This window comes from Myiozetetes cayanensis, unplaced genomic scaffold (genome assembly GCF_022539395.1).
Source record: "Myiozetetes cayanensis isolate MyiCay16 unplaced genomic scaffold, myiCay2020 scf20-37, whole genome shotgun sequence".
NCBI lineage: Eukaryota > Metazoa > Chordata > Aves > Passeriformes > Tyrannidae > Myiozetetes > Myiozetetes cayanensis.
This window is the reverse complement of record NW_026087412.1, coordinates 16,112,881-16,129,571: the sequence shown is the minus strand read 5'-3', so window position 1 is coordinate 16,129,571 and position 16,691 is coordinate 16,112,881. Positions and strand designations below refer to the sequence as shown.

The window sequence follows — 16,691 nt, the reverse complement described above, 5'->3', positions numbered from 1 at the left end:
GAAACAGAGGCAAGATAGAGCTGCGGAGTGAAGCTCTATTGTGTAGAGCTACTGCCACAGCTCCAAGGAGGGACAGTCCTTCATTGCTGCTGTGTTATCTACCAAGGACATTCCCAAATTCCCACACTATGCAGATCCCAGCCAAAGCACTGTGCATGCTTCAGAGGAGAGTTCTGAACTGTAAATGGACAAACACAGCAGGAGCTGTGGGAGTGAGGGCTGGCTGGGAGGCTCTGGAGGATAAACACCACAGACACACAACATCCTGCCTGAGAGGCAACAGTGTCCAGCTCACCCAGAAGAGCAATTTCTGTGGCTGGAGTTCCCTCCTGTCAGCCAAGGCAGTCTGGCACGTGGGGAGGTTTTATGCATTCACTGGAAAAGCAGAAGTGGGGGTGTGACTTTTCCATATAACCAATATCCCCTGCTCGAGGGGAATTACTACACTATTCTACATTAAGTGCCTTAAATATTTAAATTATTTGAATATTTAAGTTTATTTACAATCTTGCTGAAGAACATAACAATCCCTGTGTGGTACAGAACATCATGGAATGCTGCCCCTAAAAAGGCACTGAACTGAACCCTCCCCAGGGATAAGAGGTGTCTGTCTCATGGGCAGCCTTGGGCAGGATGTCACAGCTCCTGAGCACAGTCCCCTCTAGGGAAGGCCTGAAAATATACGTGCAATTTTTCCCATTTCAGACAATAAAATTCACGAGTGTATCTACACTGAAATAGATTACTGACTGATTTATAAAAGCAGACATCTACAGCACACAGTGAAGTAACAAAATACAGAGGTTTATTGACAATTGCATGTTCTGTCATTTGATTTCCAATCCCCTTCTGTCCCGAAGAAATGCTCAGATCAATTTTACTTGATGAGTTGAAAACATTGTTTAGATTCCAAAGAAAGAAATGCAAGAAAATTAACATAGTTTAACTAATTTAAGGCCTAGTTAGAAGTTGCTGTTTAAAGACAGGCACTGCAGCCAATGCACATCAGGGACTAAAATATGCCAAATGCTCAGTACTGTAGATGGCATCAACTAAACCAGAGCCTGCAATGCAGGAAGCAGCTCTGGTCAACTTTCCCATAGGACAGCCTCCTGTCAAGTACTGGAACAAGGAACTGAAACAGATAGATGTGTCTGAGACAGCCAGAGGCTAGAGAACACAGACTCAGGAACAGCTGCTAGGAAATACATGTTTGGAAGTAACAAAAATCTATTCCAGGGTTTTAGTTTGAGTCACTGCCTTGTTTTCCTATGGGGACAAATAACAGGCAGCTCCAAACCAATCTGAAAGGTACAAAGGTAAGGAAATCCCTACTTTCCATGGCTGTTTTACCCTTAGCACTGCCCCACTATTTCACAATTGGAAAAGGCAACTAAGTGTCCAAGCAAGCACTACTCCTGCTGACACAGGGGAAGTGTGGCCTGGAGAGCACCACCATCACAGAGAGGATTCACACCTGGCAGCACTTCCCAGGGAACCTGGGCTAGAACAGCAGTGGACATACAGATAAGGCCACTTGTTCTTTGGTGTACCTGAACAACTCCTGTTTGATACATCAGATTTAAAAAGTCAGTATTCAATACATTGAACAGTCAGCACCTAATGTTAACATTCATATATCAAAGTTGTGGATACAATCAAAATGTCCATTCAGAGAACAAACCCTACCCCAAAAATGTCTGTGCAAAACATGCACATCTTCCAAACATGATTTACAATAGCCAGCACTAACAGAAGGTTTGTATTGCTTTAGTCTTTGTTTTTCCAACTAGGATAGTCTACAGCAAAAACAACTACAGCTTGGTGAGAACCCACACAGCTCTCCCAACCTTACCAACAAAAATCTGAGGCAGGCAAAGGCAAAGGTAAGGCTCACCAAAGACAGGAGAATTCACTAACAGAGTCAGCACAGACAAAACAAACAGGAAATTCACTGTGGTGGAGAGAGGAGAACAGTTGTGGTTTCCACAGGGTGCAAACTGAAAACCTGTGCCAAAGCTGAGGCATTTCCACACAGGCTGGGTCAGAGTGACCTGGCTGGACACCTGGGCATATTCTCCATGGTAACTGTAAACTTCAAGTTGCCTCTGTGCAGAGTACCATAAAGCTATCGTTTGCACCCACATTTTTACCAGAGCGTGTGCAAGCACTCAACAAGGGCACCTTTATATAAAAGTCTTCTATTAGCACCTACATGAAATAGTATGTTGGACTGCCACGTGTCAAGAGCCAGTCATTGTTATCAGCAGATTACCAAAGGCATCAGAAAGGTCTGAATACTGGGAGGGGAAAACCACAATCTTTATATTGATGGTTCATGAGTATAAAAGAAACTTTCAGCATGTTTTGTCCTTGTATCAGCAATCACGTGTTGCAAAGCAAGAAAGGAGAAAGAGAACCAGACTGAAGACACTTCTAACCATGGCAGCACTACTTGTTCCAGTGGAACTCATTTACATTCACGTGACTGCTCACGCTGTGCAGCTGCATCCCACTGCCACAGGGAAAGCCCAGCCTACCTGCTGTACTTTGGAATCTTCAGGTGGGACCTCCAGGCCCCTCTGCATTCACAATCTTTGACATGTTGGCTGCCTGGGCAAGCCTGACTCTGCAAGTGTCCTGAGGCATGAGCTAGCTAAGAACCCAACAGTCTGAGGAACTCACCACAAAGTAGCACTGATCTTTCACAAAGTTACACTAATGTCCCCTCTGCTGCCCACCCAGGCAGGCCAATACTTAAATCTTCCACAGGGCACCCATTCCCTCCCCAGCCCTCCCTCCCCACATCACCAAGATACCCTTCCTACACACTCTAACATAACCCTCATCCATCTGCCTAAGAATCTATCCACAAGCAACAGTCTATAAACTGACCTCACCACCACAGACAAGAGTTTCTGTGCAGACTCCATTAGGGACAGTGCCCTGGTGACCCTAATAGAAGGCAATGCTGGACTTCCCCCCAGGTGGGTTGAGGACTTTGTTGTGTGAGCGTGGCCTCGGCCCCAGGCGGGGCTCGTGATTGTCTATCTTGGGTTCTGGCTCCTTGCATCGCTCTTCTTTGCCCACATCTTTTTTCTCGCCTCCATCTTCCAGCTGTGGTTCGACATTTTCTGTAGCTGTATAAAAGAAAAGGGATTAGATAATTACATCAGCATTCTGTAGTCCACAAAGTGCCTCCTTTCCTGTAGACTATATTATTTCCCATGCCTCCCATCCACAGCACACCAAGGTTTCCCATTATCTGTTCATTTTTCCTGAAAGAAACAGGTCCTGAGAAAAGAATTTCACTTTCCACAAGAATTCCCCTCGTCCTTCAGCAATCTTTCTAACAAGGATATGGAGGCTCAGCAATACACCTTCAGAATGGTTTTGGCAGTTTCAGGAAATTAAGAGATACAAAGTACCAATCAATCTTTTCATACTGAGTTGAAAGCAGGGTTCCCATAATTCTTTAACAACTAGCTGAGCAATAATACATTTTTTTCAGTCACCTATTTGTTATTTACAACTACTGAAGGCCAAGATTACACACTTGAAGAAGATGGCAAGGGAGAAGTAACTTGATAGGATGTTTGGCTATATACAGATTCCATATGTATCTATATATACACACATGGTATCAAGCAAAGCATAAACACACAGATACAGAGTATCAAGACTCACGCCCCTGTTCTCAAAAGAGGAAGAGAACCATTTCCCTGAAACAAGTGATTAGATCTCTGACTTCTCAGTTATATCATCCCAAAAACATGAGACTAAGGCTGGTGTTTAGGTGGAAGCATAAGAAACTATTCCCCAGAGCTCATCTTCTCAAAGAGCACAGAGAAAGGAATCTCTCTTGCTGACCTTCTAGTTTCTTTGGTGTTTCATCTTCTTTCAAGACAATGTGATCCTGCAAAGAAATCAAGAACTTAGTGTATTATCATTCTCAAACATCAAGTCTATCACAAAAGCCTTCTGAAAGTTTCGCTTTGTTTCTGATCTAAGTTTATATGTTGATCACAGTAAAAGCAAACAGCTGCAGGCACCATGTGCAGCTCTTCATCCCCTCCACCGCTCCAGAACCCCAAAGGCAGGGGGACAAAATTCCTGCTATGGTAAAGTGCCCATCTCAGACAATTCACTGAAACATGGGTGAAGAGGCTACACTGGATCATCAAAATGATAAACACAGCAGGGCTGGGTTAACAGCTGGACTCCACAGAGGTCTCCAACCTTGAGGATTCATTGATTGTAAGGTCTGCAATTACCATTCCTGTTGAGCACCCACTATCACCCAGGAGAAGTCTGGTACACACAATTAGAACACAAGCAGCACCTGAAGACCTTATTTATATTCAGCAATTCCTGTCTTCAGCAAGGATCCCAACAGTCAGGTAATAAACAAAACCTCTTAAGACCACTTCCCCAACAACCCCAACTGACTGTCACAAATACAGAGCCACACTTCAGAGAGGTGTGTTTTCCCAGCCATTAAACTCAACTTGCAGTAGTTTTTGTAAATATGCTGTCTCCTTTCCATCTCAGTATTTCCCACAATTCCAATACCCTAATTAAAGCCATAGGAATTTCTGAAGTGTTGTCCTCCATTTAGTCAGGAATTTATGGGAATTAATGTTACATTTCTAAAAGAAACAGTGACTATCCCAATAAATGGGTACAGAGGAACAAAGCAAAGCCCTCTACGACACCAACAGCACTACTCTTGACAAAACCTCGCTCCCAGTCTTACTTTTCCTCCTTTCTTACTGCCCCAAACACTAATCAGAATATACATAGGTTTAGCCTTTCTTATACACTCTGTTATTAATACTGTTGCTGTTACTGTTAATTTCTTATTTCATTGCTGTTTCCAGTAAATTGTTCTTATCTCAACCCGTGATATTCACTTTTTGTGCCTCCAATCCTCTCCTCCAGTTCTGCCACAGGGGAGGGCCGAGTGAGCAAGTGGTGCAAGATTTGGAGTGTTTCAGTGGAAACATTAAATTGGGGAATACCATTCCTAAGCCACAACAGACTTATTTGGCACCCAACATAGGACATGAAGAGTTGAGATAACAAGAGATCTGTCCAGAGTGAGTTGGAAACATATTTTGATCTAAGCATTTGTTGTATTAGACAGGGAGCCACTGGTCAAAGTGTTGCTTGGGCTGTTCGTATGGGTGTGGTACCTAACCTATATTCCCATATATGCAATATGTGCTCCTTGTGATATTTTTCTGAGCAGGGAGAGGGATCAGGATTGCTTTATTGCTGCACTGTGGGATATTGGTTTATGACATGATAACACTGAGGGCAGTGAGGGTCATTTGGGATGTGTGTTCAGTGCTGCTCCCCTGCCCTTACCTCAGGAGATACTTTTGGGTGTCCACTAATAATCATACACAGTTTGGGGGAAGAACAGGGGAGGATGACCTTCCTCAGCTTTTCATCCTTCAGGCTTGTTACCACAGCTTTTGAGAATCTTGAATTCCCTTTGGATGTTAAGGAAAGCACATTCTTGTTGTTAAGTCTGCCAGGTCTCCTCTGGGCAGTCCACACCATGTTTAGAGTCAAGAAAGAGATTTCTGTGGAGGTTACTTAGACATCTGTGCCAAGGGTGGATAGTCATGAGTGTCATGGAATGTGGGGGAAAATGGGCCAGCTTTTGGAGAAATGGTTTGGAAGTTCACCCCTGAACAACCACAGGACTCTGATGAAGTAGCAGAGTATTTGACAGGAGAATGCTGTGGCAACTCCAGAGAACTTATTGCAACGTGCTGGGCCCTGGCTGCTATTTATTAGACGCTGCTCATCGCTAGAACCCTCAGGGGGAGGAGTAGGAAAGCAGAGCAACAGGCACCACGGCCACTCAAACTGCAGCTGAACCAGACCAACAACCCGTGCCAGAAGCAGGCAACCCTATACAGAAGAAATTCAAGACCAAATCGGTTCTTCCACTGAGGGCTGAGGAGGAAGCAGGGCCCTCAGAACAGGAGGAAGGAGCAGGGCCGGAGATAATCATCTGATCCCCATCCCTAGCTGAGCTGCAAGATATGTGAAAACATTTCAGACTCCAGCTAGGAGAGCCCCTGGTGACCTGGCTGCTCCAGGGCTGGGATATGAAACCAGATGGTGCTGAAGCCAAGCAAGTGGGATCCCTGTCCTGGGATATATGGGCACTGAACACAGGATTGGGAAGAGGACAGAAACTCTCAGTCTCTGCAGGCAACTCCCATCAAGGGAGAACAAACTGACACCACTGACAATACCACACCAACTGGGACTCTGTGAGCCCCATCCAGGAGATGATTTGTGAACTGGAGAGCCAGCAAGATTTGCTCCCCCTTTAACAGCCCAACAGGGCCAGTGTGTAAGTCCAGTGGAGAGTGGAGACTGACAGTGGATTATCATGGCCTGAAGTCACCCCACCACTGATGCTGCTGTGTTGGACATGCTGGAACTTCAGTATGAGCTGGAGTGCAAGGCAGCCACCACTGACACTGCTAATGAGTTCTGCTCCACCCCTTTGGCAGCAGAGTGCAGGCCACAGTTTGCTTTCACCTGGAGGGGTGTGCAGCACACCTGGAACCGACTGCCCCAGGCTGGAAACACAGCCCCAGTGTGTGCCACAGACTGATCCAGACTGCACTGGAGAAGGGTGAGGCTCCAGAACACTTACACTACATTGATGACACCATGGTGTGGGGCAACACAGCAGAGGCAGCTCTTGAGAATGGGGAGAAGGTAATCCAGACCCTCCTGAAAGCTGGTTTTGCCATAAAGCACAGTAAGGTCAAGGGACCTGTCCAGGAAATTCAGTGTTTAGGAGTAAAGTGGCAAGAGGGACATTGTCAGATTCTAATGGATGTGGTTAACAAAACACCAGCTATATCTCCAGCAACCAGCAGGAAGGAAACACAGGCTTTCCTGGGCATCGTGAGTTTTTGGAGGATGATTTTTCCAAATTATAGTCAGTTTGTCAGCTTTCTCTATCCAGTAATGTGGAAGAACAGTTTCAAGTGGGGCTCTGAGCAACAACAAGGTTTTAAACAAAATAAACAGGAGGCTGCTCATGTAGTAACCCTTGGGCCAGTCAGGACAGGACGTGACAAATGTGCTCTACAGTGCAGCCAGGGAGAATGGTCCTTCCTGGAGTCTGTGGCAAAAAGTACCTGGGGAGAGACCCTAGGACGACTCCTGGGTTCTGGAGTCGGGGATACAAAGGATCCAAGGCCTGTTACACTCAAACTGAAAAAGGGGCCCTGGCAGCTTCTGAAGGAGTTTGAGCTGCCTCAGAAGTGACTGGCACCTCCTGGCACCCCGACTACCAGTGCTGGGCTGGATGTTCAAAGGGAAAGTCCCCTCCACACACCATGCCACTGCTGCCACATGGAGCAAGTGGATCGCTCTGACCACAGAGAGAGGTCGGACAGGAAACCCCATCACCCAGAGATCTTGGAATTCATCACGAACTGGCCTGAAGGCCAAAATTTCAGATTATCATCAGAAGAGGATGAGGAGAAGGTGACACGTGCTGAGGAGGCCCCACCATAAAATCAGCTACCAGGAAATGAAAGGTGACACACTTTGTTCTCTGACAGTTCCTGCTGTATTGTAGGGACACAGGGACAATGGAAAGCTGCTGTATGGGGTCTGCATGGGGAGTCACAGAAGCCACCGAGAGGGACAAGGTGGATCAAGCGAGGCTGCAGAGCTGGAGGCCGTCCAGCTGACTTCAGGTATCACTGAAAAAGAAAAATGGCCAACACTCTACCTCTCCACTGACTCATGGATCGTGGCAAATGCTCTGTGGAATGGAAAAAGGCAAACTGGTAGCTCAGATGGGCTCGTGATCAAGGGGTGCACTTAACTATGGACACCATCTACCAGGTTATCCATAACTGTAGAACATGTGCTGCCAAGTGGGTAAAGCCTCTGTGTTGTGGGGGGCAATGGTCAAAATATAAATATGGCAAGGCCTGGCAGATTGATTACATCACCCTTGCCAAACCTGCCAAGGCAAGTGCTATGCACTGACAATGGTGGGAATAGACACTGGATGGCTGGAGATGTACCCTGTGCCTCACAGCAATGCCTGGATCACCATCCTGGGCCTGGAAAAGCAAGTCCTGGAGCAACATGGCACCCCAGAGAAAACTGAGTTGGACAATGGGACTCAGTCCAAAAACGGCCTCACAGACACCTGGGCCAGGGAGCACGGGATTGAGGAGGTGTGTCACATTCCCTGTTATGCATCAGCCTCTGGGCAGGTGGAACAGGACAATGCACTGTTAAAAACCACATTAAAAGCAATGGGTAGTGGGACCTTCAAACACTGGGATCTACATTTAGCAAAGACCACCTAGCTAGTTAATACCCGAGGCTCTGCCAGTCGAGCTGGCCCTGCCCAATCAAAACCACTGAGTACCACAGAAGGGGACAGAGGGCCTGTGGTGCATACAAGGAATATGCTGGGCAAGACAGTTTGGATTAGTCCTGCTTCAAGCAAAGGCAAACCCATCCGTGGATTTGTTTTTGCTCAAGGACCCACCAAGCCCTTGAGTATTTGCACTTGGTAGGTAATGCAGGAGGACAGGGAAACACAATGTGTCCCTCAGAGGGATTTGATTTTAGGGTAAGAACAGTCTGTAATGTTGCCTTGTATGATACTGGTTGCTGAATGACACTGCCACTGTGTGCCATAGCTACCATGGACAGTGAGGATGGACCGCTCCAGATACATCAGTCGAGAGCTCCTTGTGCAGCTTGAACCAGCCAACAGCACAGCAGCCCTCCTGCCCTGGGAGGCATTTTAGGATGGATAGAACCACGGTCTTGGACTAAATGAACTCAAAGGACATCTTAGAGGGGCAGCCATTGACTATGGAAATGACATGACATAGATTGTACAGAATGAGGGGTAAATAATGTCCTGGTTCTGGCCAGGACAAGGTTAATTTCTTGTGGTAGCCCCCAGGTAGGGGGGTAGCCCCCAGGAGGGGCATGGCCAGGCCCTTGAGATTATTCTATACCACCTCATTATCAACATAATAGTTACTCACTTATTAGTATCTGCTTAGAGTAAGGCAGCAGGTTGTAAATCCGATATAGGGCACTTAAATACAGAAATAAAATAATTTGGTCATAACTACAAGCAACCATTACACATCACAGGTTTAAGATCTAAACCCAACTGTATAAAATATGTATAACAACTGTAATAACAATTACAGTTATTACAGTTGCAGGGAGAACACTTTCATCTAGCACAAATCAAGTATCTGCTGGGCCTGACACCATGGCTGATCCCAAGTTCAGTTTTTCACTGTTGATCAGTTAAGCCTAATCTCCTGCTGAAGTGCTTTCACAGTGCCTGTAGATACAGATACTTAAGGGAGACGAAGTGCAGAGCCAGACCACATGAAGCTTTATGACTGCAGCTCACTGGAGTTCACCAAATTCCCAAATTTGAATCAAGATCACCTCTGCCAAACTGCAAGACAACAGAAAATATCTCCTCCTCTTTATCCACCTTAAGTGCCTCTTGGCTCTATCAAGAACTCCAGCTGCACCTCACAAGAAAGATCAAAAGCTTTTTTCTCTTTTTTTTGAACACATATCCAGAGTCTAATTAATACTTTTACAGCAAACTGCAGAGCCTGCAGAGATCTGATGCACTCAAAATAACAAGTTATCAAAGAGACTTTGGGAACATAACTGTCTAACTCAAAGCCCCCATGTGCACAGTTCAGGTCTGTTCTTAAGGAGAGCACTGTGACAGTGTGACAGGACCCCTGGAGCTGCTTCTTGCTCTGACAGCAACAGAAGTACAAATACCTTGGGCTTGTTGGGGTGTGCTCGCACAATGCTGGGAGACACAGGAGACCCAAAGATATCACTCGTCTTCCCACCAGGTGGATTCATGCGCGGACGAGGCTGAGCAGAACTGGAGTCCTCAAAAATACCGCTTTCTTTTCCTCCTGCAAGGCAGTTGTTAGATTTTTTTTTTCCTAGATGACTTAGTTTTATCACTCTATATTAAAAAATTTAAAAAGATATAGGAATTCAAGGACTTCCAGAGCCTGCTGCCGAGGGACTTGCTTTTGTTTGCCTAGTTGAAAACCTTTGTTGCAAGAATTCACCAGTAGATCTCAGATTCAGGGTTGTGCTCACTGCTGCTAACTGCTGACACAGTTCTAGAATAGAATCTGTTTCCTTTCATCATTTCCTAGACCTCAACTTGGAAAGAATCGAGATTTGGGTGATGTGCTAAAGAGTTTGTGAACATGCAGATCACTGAAATATTCATATATTCAGAAGTCTGAAGTGATTTGTTGTTCAAGCCCACTCAATATGTAAAAATGCAACATAAAAAGACAGATCACAGTGTTCCACTTTAAGAACACAAAATCAGTTCTGTGTTGCAACTCAGAGCCCAATAGCAAAGAAAAATGGGGCAGCTCTTACCTGGAGGGTTTGTTCTTTTTGGAATGTTTTGAGGTTGTTCTGATGCTCCAAAGATATTGGATGCCATCCGGTGTGGTCTGCTTGAAGAAGACACTTCTTCTGTACTCCCAAAGAGATCACTAGAACCTCCTCCCGGGGGCTTCAATACCCTGCATCACAGAATGAGGAGCAAGACACAAAAGCCCATTAAAAATTTATAGCATTCAACATATTTGATGTCCTCTTCCCATTCTCCCTTCTGTGTGTAACTATTCTGACTTTAAATTACCTCAGGTAATAACTGCTATGCCCAGTATCTACTTTTCAAGAGCTGTTCCAATAAAGTGTTCCCAAGTTCAGCACCAATTTTGCCAACCTCCTGGTGAGTCAATTTGATCACTAAGCTACCCATGATTACTTGGAATGATACTAATGGTGCCAGCAGCACAAGTGGCTATTCTCCCTGTGGTGTTCCAGAAGCAACAGAAGATTAAGAGAAGCCATATGACTAGTTAGAGTTTCAAAAATAACCCTTACAGAATCAGACTTTCTGCTAAACTGTAAATACCAACTATGCATCCGTGATGCAATTCAAACCCAACGACTTTTATTTAAAAGCAGACACTTCAGAACTACCAAAAAATTTGCCAACTCAACCATCAGTTACTATTAAAATGGTTCCATTAAAACCAATGCTTTGTACCAGACGATATCAAACAGATCTGCAGAGAAATTGGAATTGACAACAGAAATAAACTGACTTCTCGAAAACCTACCAAAAGTCATGCCTGTCCTTGAGTAGTAAGTCCACAGTTAATGCCTGTGTTTTGTTAAACAGACTGACCTGACCTGAAAAAGGAACTGAACCACTACTTGGGAGCAGAATCAGTGGAATTAATTGGAAAATTAACGAAAAAGCACAGGAAAGGGATGGATACTGAGGTATGGCTGAAAAGCAGTCCAGTGTTAAAGGCCCTGGGGGTGCTGGTCAGCAGTGGCTGAGCATGAGCCAGGTGTGCCCAGGTGGGCAAGGAGGCCAAAGGCCCCTGGGCGGTCCCAGCCATGGTGTGGCCACAGGCCCAGGGCAGTGCCCACCCCTGTGCTGGCACTGCTGGGGCACCTCCAGCCCTGGGGGCAGTTCTGGGCCCCTCGACAAGAGAGACACTGAGGGGCTGGAGCATGTGCAGGGAAGGGAATGGAGCTGGGAAGGGGCTGGAGCAGCAGGAGCAGCTGAGGGAGCTGGGGGGGCTCAGCCTGGAGAAAAGGAGGCTCAGGGGGGACCTTCTGGCTCTGCAACTCCCTGACAGGAGGGGGGAGCCGGGGGGGTGTCGGGCTCTGCTCCCAGGGAACAAGGAACGGGACAAGATGTAACAGCCTCAAGCTGTGCCAGGGGAGGTCCAGGTTGGACATCAGGTGGAATTTCTTCACTGGAAGGGTTGTTAAATGTTGGAATGGGCTTCCTAGAGAGGTGGTGGAGCCACCGTCCCTGGAGGTGTTCAAGAAATGACTGAACGTGTCACTTAATGCTCTGGTATAGTTGACAAGCAGAGGTTGGACTCGATGATCTCAGAGGTCTTTCCCAACCTTAATGATTCTGAGATTCTGCATCAAAAAAAAATCTTTAGTCATATCTACTTGATCAATTACCCACCGTCTTAGCAGCTGAACTCACTTTTACTGCTTCTCATCTGAACTCTTCATCTGGGACCTAAAGTAGCCTTTACTTTTAAACCAAAAGAACAGTTATAAACTGCAAGACCTTCATCCCACTCAACCTGAACGCAAGTCAAAGGTCAGCGAATTAATACAAGCCCTCCCCTCCCTGCAGTGGGGAGACTGCTGCACCCCACTTCAGGTGAGCTATCTGCCAGGCATAAGATGAGGTTTCTCTTGGAGCCAAGATCTACTCCAGCTTAAGATTTCATTTCACAGAAGCAGAGATATTTGGCTGCCTGTCAGAAAATGAGCTTTGCAGGCATTTCAGATCTCAAGATGCAGAGAGTACTTCTAGGCTCTTTGGGAGGAAGGAAAAAAAGTTTCTCTTTTAGTTTGGTAATAGTTTTCATAGACAGAGCCTCAGAGAGATTGTCTTTGCTGGCCAATTTCAATATTTTAATCCTTAGCATGACTGTGAATTTAATGAACCCCTTAAGCTTGATGAGTAACCAGAATTTCAGCAGACAGCTTTTTTTCCGTGGCACAGGTTACATCACACAAAGCAGGTTTATTTACAATGTTGTGTCCATCAGACTACAGAGTCAGCTATCCTGTGTGCTCTCCACATATCTTAGAAGATCTAAACCCGCTATTAAAGCAGACATTGTATAGAAAAATTATGTATTTTGAGCATTCACAATGGTCCAGAAACATGGGCAGTTTAAGTATTTAAACCAGGGAGACTGAAGAAAAATACTCTGGGAAGAGGCTTCTGTTAAAAGGGGCTCCTCTCACCTAATTTAACGGCTTTTGACTTTACCCATTCTTTTCAGGTACTTTTTAAAATGCATCTAGTCTCTCTTGCATCCCAAGTACACTCAGCATAGGAGCAAAGAGATTGAAAGGAAGAAAAATGTCATTTATTTGGCTGGAGTCTCTTGCACCTTTTACCATGCTGTTTGCTTAACACATGTCTACAAGCATAGAGGGAATAACAAAATAACTACATCCAAATTTTTTTGGTTTAAGAAAAGCAACCAGTCATAATTACCTCTCATTCCTGTAATGATCTACAGCAGAATAAAATTCTAGAGAAACACCACTTTAAGATTAAAAATCTTGCTTATTCAGTAAACAAACTGAATTAAGCATCAAAAGAAACCCAATATTGATTAATCTTATATTGCCCTCCCGTTTTCAGCTCAGTATCCACACTTACGAACACCCCACTGTTCAATGAATAAGCATCACTGGAGGTGCTTATGAAGCACTTGGGAATCAGCACAAGTGACCTTTCCTGCCAGCATCACCCAAAATAACTCTACATACACAAAGCGCATTTGCCACCTCAATCTCAGAAACCTCTGAATGCTGGGAACCTTCCAAGCACTCCATAAACTTTTCAAGTGACTGTGACACTGGGTTCATAAAACTCTAATGGAAAGTCAGATAACTAAGTCATTCACAGGAATTATCAAAACCAGTCTTGAGCACAGCAACAAAGTCTGCCAGCTGGTGACAGCAAAGAGGACAGAGCTTTGCACTCTTTCCCTTCAGTCACAAATGTAGGAGGATACAAAGCTGTTTTCCTGCTGTGCAGTCTCTGGAGCACCACTGGCACCCTGTACTCCCATGCACTCAGTTCTAGAGCAGAGTGGGGCGTGGGGTCCCCCCACACCAAATAAGAAAATCAGATTCTGCCTGTGAACTCCACCAAGCCCGGTGAGCCAGTGTGAGCTGCTTCAGCAGAGTACATGGAAACTCAACACATGCTGTACAGTAACTTCAGTTTATACTTCACGGTCAGTTTACGTTGGGATTACGCCAGTTTACAAAGAGACATTTTTGTGTCTTGTAGCCAGGTATGTAGGGTCTTTCTTTCTTGAGGAGGAGGGTAGAAGTGAAGGTGTTATTTTTTTAAACAGTAAAATAAAAATCCTTTGTCTTCTATGAAATCTAAATCTGCCTTTCTTCCCCTCCCCTCCAGCAAAACAGAAGTCTGCCAATTCATCTAGAATAGCTAAATCAGGAGCCCTACCCTGCAAGTTTAAAAGCCTCTACTAATTGCTTTGTTCTCTTCTAGCAGATTTGAAGAATTTTAATTAGTTCTTCTGATCTTTTTTTCTCCCTATATTCGAACACACTTGAATTTGAATGCCCTTTTCTCATTGAACCTCTCAGCCAACCTATGGAAGGGGTGCAAGACTTATCCATTACTTCAAGACACCTTCTACATAAATAAATGTATATTTTTTTTAATTCTGCCTGAAAGTTAAACACTGAGATCCCACCAGTTTTCAGACAGTTCTAACACAGCAGTGAAACAAGATGAATTGAGGGTATGTTTAAGCAATGCTTCTTTACAGTATGCAACAGCAGAACGATAACAACTCTGCCCTGCTTTTCTTTCAGAAACTCCTAGACATGCAATTCCTTGTTTCATTTTGGAAAAGCAAAGCTTCCTTAAAAACACAACGTGTTATTATTAAAGTTTAATAAAATAAAACCAGGCAGTTAATTTGATTCAGCAAACCAGATGTTTGCTCTATTGCCGTACACATTAACAGGATCACCAGAAACACATCTCACTGGACAATTATTTAAGTGAAAGCTTTCATTTAAAATCTTTATAGCATCATTTATTTATAACAGCAATTTTGACGTTCTCAAAATGCAAAATTTCTTCAGAAAGATTTTCATCTTAGGATGAGTTATTTTTTTTTTCCCCCACTTCCAGAGCTGTTTGTGATCCCTGCAGGGATTTGGAATTAGGCTCAGTTTTAATTAGAGAAACTAATGTAGTATCAAGAACTGCAAAAGGATTTGCGTTCCCACGAAATAAACTTTTGTTTAGGGAATGAACAGAACAAGCTGTGGACACAGCGTACCTTAAACCTGGTGCCGAGCTGTGGGTGGCTCCAGCTTTGCTCCCAGGAGCCAGGAACACACCCGCACCGCTGTGACAAAGCTGTGACTCCCCTTTGCTCGCTGTTAACACCACCAACAACGGGCTGCACTCCGGCCCCTGCCCAGTGTATGCCTTAAACGTCGTTTCAAAGGTCCTGTGAGAACAGACGCTTCCCAGGGACCACACCAAGGACAGAGCATCATCAAAAGTCTCTTACAACCAGGTCACAGCTCAGAGCGACTGGAACCCAGGCAAACGTAAAGCATTCTTACACAATTCCCGAACACTTCCTTCCTTCCTTCCTTCCCTCCCGCACCCACAGCCTCGCAGATGGGTTAATCAGTGCACTCGCTTCCTGCGGTACTCGGGAGATCTGCCCTCCTCCAACCACACACCACCTTTCAATTTCGTAGGTGGAACAAGCGGGCGTCTGTGCTGGACCCTCCCTCTCCCGGCCTCGCGGAGCAGCCAGGCCCCCTCCTCGGGGATCCCCGCCGGAGGTCCGGGCCGGGCCGGGCACTGCAGCCCCGCGGCCGCTGCCCCGGCCCGGGCGGCCCCGCTGGCGGCGCAGCGCGGCCGCTCCCGCCCGGCCGGCCCGGCCCCGGGGCGCGGCACAGGCAGCTGAGGCACGGCGGGCGCTCCGGCCCCGGCTCCGCACGGACAGGGCGAAGGGGCCCCTCAGCAGCGACCCGACCCCCTCGGCCAGCGCGCCCCCGCCCCGCCCGTCCCTCAGCCGGAGCGCCGCACCCCCCGCGCCCGAATAAAGCCCCGCCGCGGGCTCCGCGCCGCCGAGCGGCTCTTCCTGCCCCTGAGCCTCCCCCCCTGCCCCACCTGGAGCTGGGCTTGGCCGGCCCGGACTCGCCGCCCTGGAACATGGTAGCGCTCGGCCCCGCTGCCCGCCCGACCCCTCCGCCCGCGCCGGGGAGCCCCGCCCGGCCCACCCTGCTCCACGCTTGGCTGAGGCAGCTGCCCATCACAGCCAACAGCCAATCGAGTGCGGCGTGCCCTGCTCTGATCCCGCCCCCCCGACCGGCCCAGCGGAGGGAGGGAAGCTTGAAACGAGCCCCTCCGTCGTTCCTCCTGGCTGCCTTCCATTGGCTGCACCGCACGTCCGTCAGGGAAGCTGCTCGGCTATTGGCTGGGAGGAGGGGGCGGGCAGCGGGAGGGCATTTAAAGGGGCGGGCGGGGCGGCCCGCGCTGTGCCCGCTGAGGGGCCGGGCGGTCGCTGAGGGGCCCGGCTCGTGCCCCAGCCCCGCGGGCGCTGCACGGGCGGTTCACCTCGGACCGGCGGGGCAGAGCAGAGACCAGGAGGGAGGATCATCGTACGGGATACCTCCGGAGAGGACTTCGCGACCGCTCCCTCTCGGCATCGTCGCTTGCTCAAGCACACGCAAACACAGCCCCGGGCCCCGCAGCCTCGGCAGCCGAACAGGGTGCCCGGAACACCCGCGGGAGATTGAACGGGCTCCAGGGAGCGGAGCGGGAGGGGCACCGGGGCAGCACGGCAGTTTGCTCAGTTGCTGGTCATTACGCTTGCTGAGGGAGCTCAAATATGTTTCCCCTCTCGGCAAGGAACCAAGTCCTCTAAACTCACCAAAAAAGATGCGGCGATTCAGGCAGAGCTCCCAAAAAAACATGCAAAACATGCCAAAAGCCATTTAGCCTCCCGGCTTCA

At 47.2% G+C, this 16,691-nt stretch overlaps 1 protein-coding gene across 2 annotated transcripts; it reads right to left on the bottom strand.

Moving 5' to 3' along the window:
• Positions 1 to 788: 788 nt before the first annotated feature.
• JPT2 (Jupiter microtubule associated homolog 2) lies at positions 789 to 15,923 on the bottom strand. 2 transcript variants are annotated; one of them, XM_050317105.1, is made up of 5 exons: positions 15,848 to 15,923; positions 10,474 to 10,622; positions 9,844 to 9,986; positions 3,871 to 3,916; positions 789 to 3,140 (listed from the first exon to the last, which is right to left on the bottom strand). In XM_050317105.1, exons 1-5 carry the CDS (start codon positions 15,889 to 15,891, stop codon positions 2,956 to 2,958), a joined length of 567 nt encoding a protein of 188 aa, XP_050173062.1. In that variant the 5' UTR covers positions 15,892 to 15,923; the 3' UTR covers positions 789 to 2,955. The 2 variants fall into 2 exon arrangements, with proteins under 2 accessions (XP_050173062.1, XP_050173063.1); XM_050317106.1 differs by lacking the exon at positions 15,848 to 15,923 and adding an exon at positions 14,997 to 15,377.
• Between the last annotated feature and the right edge of the window lie 768 nt (positions 15,924 to 16,691).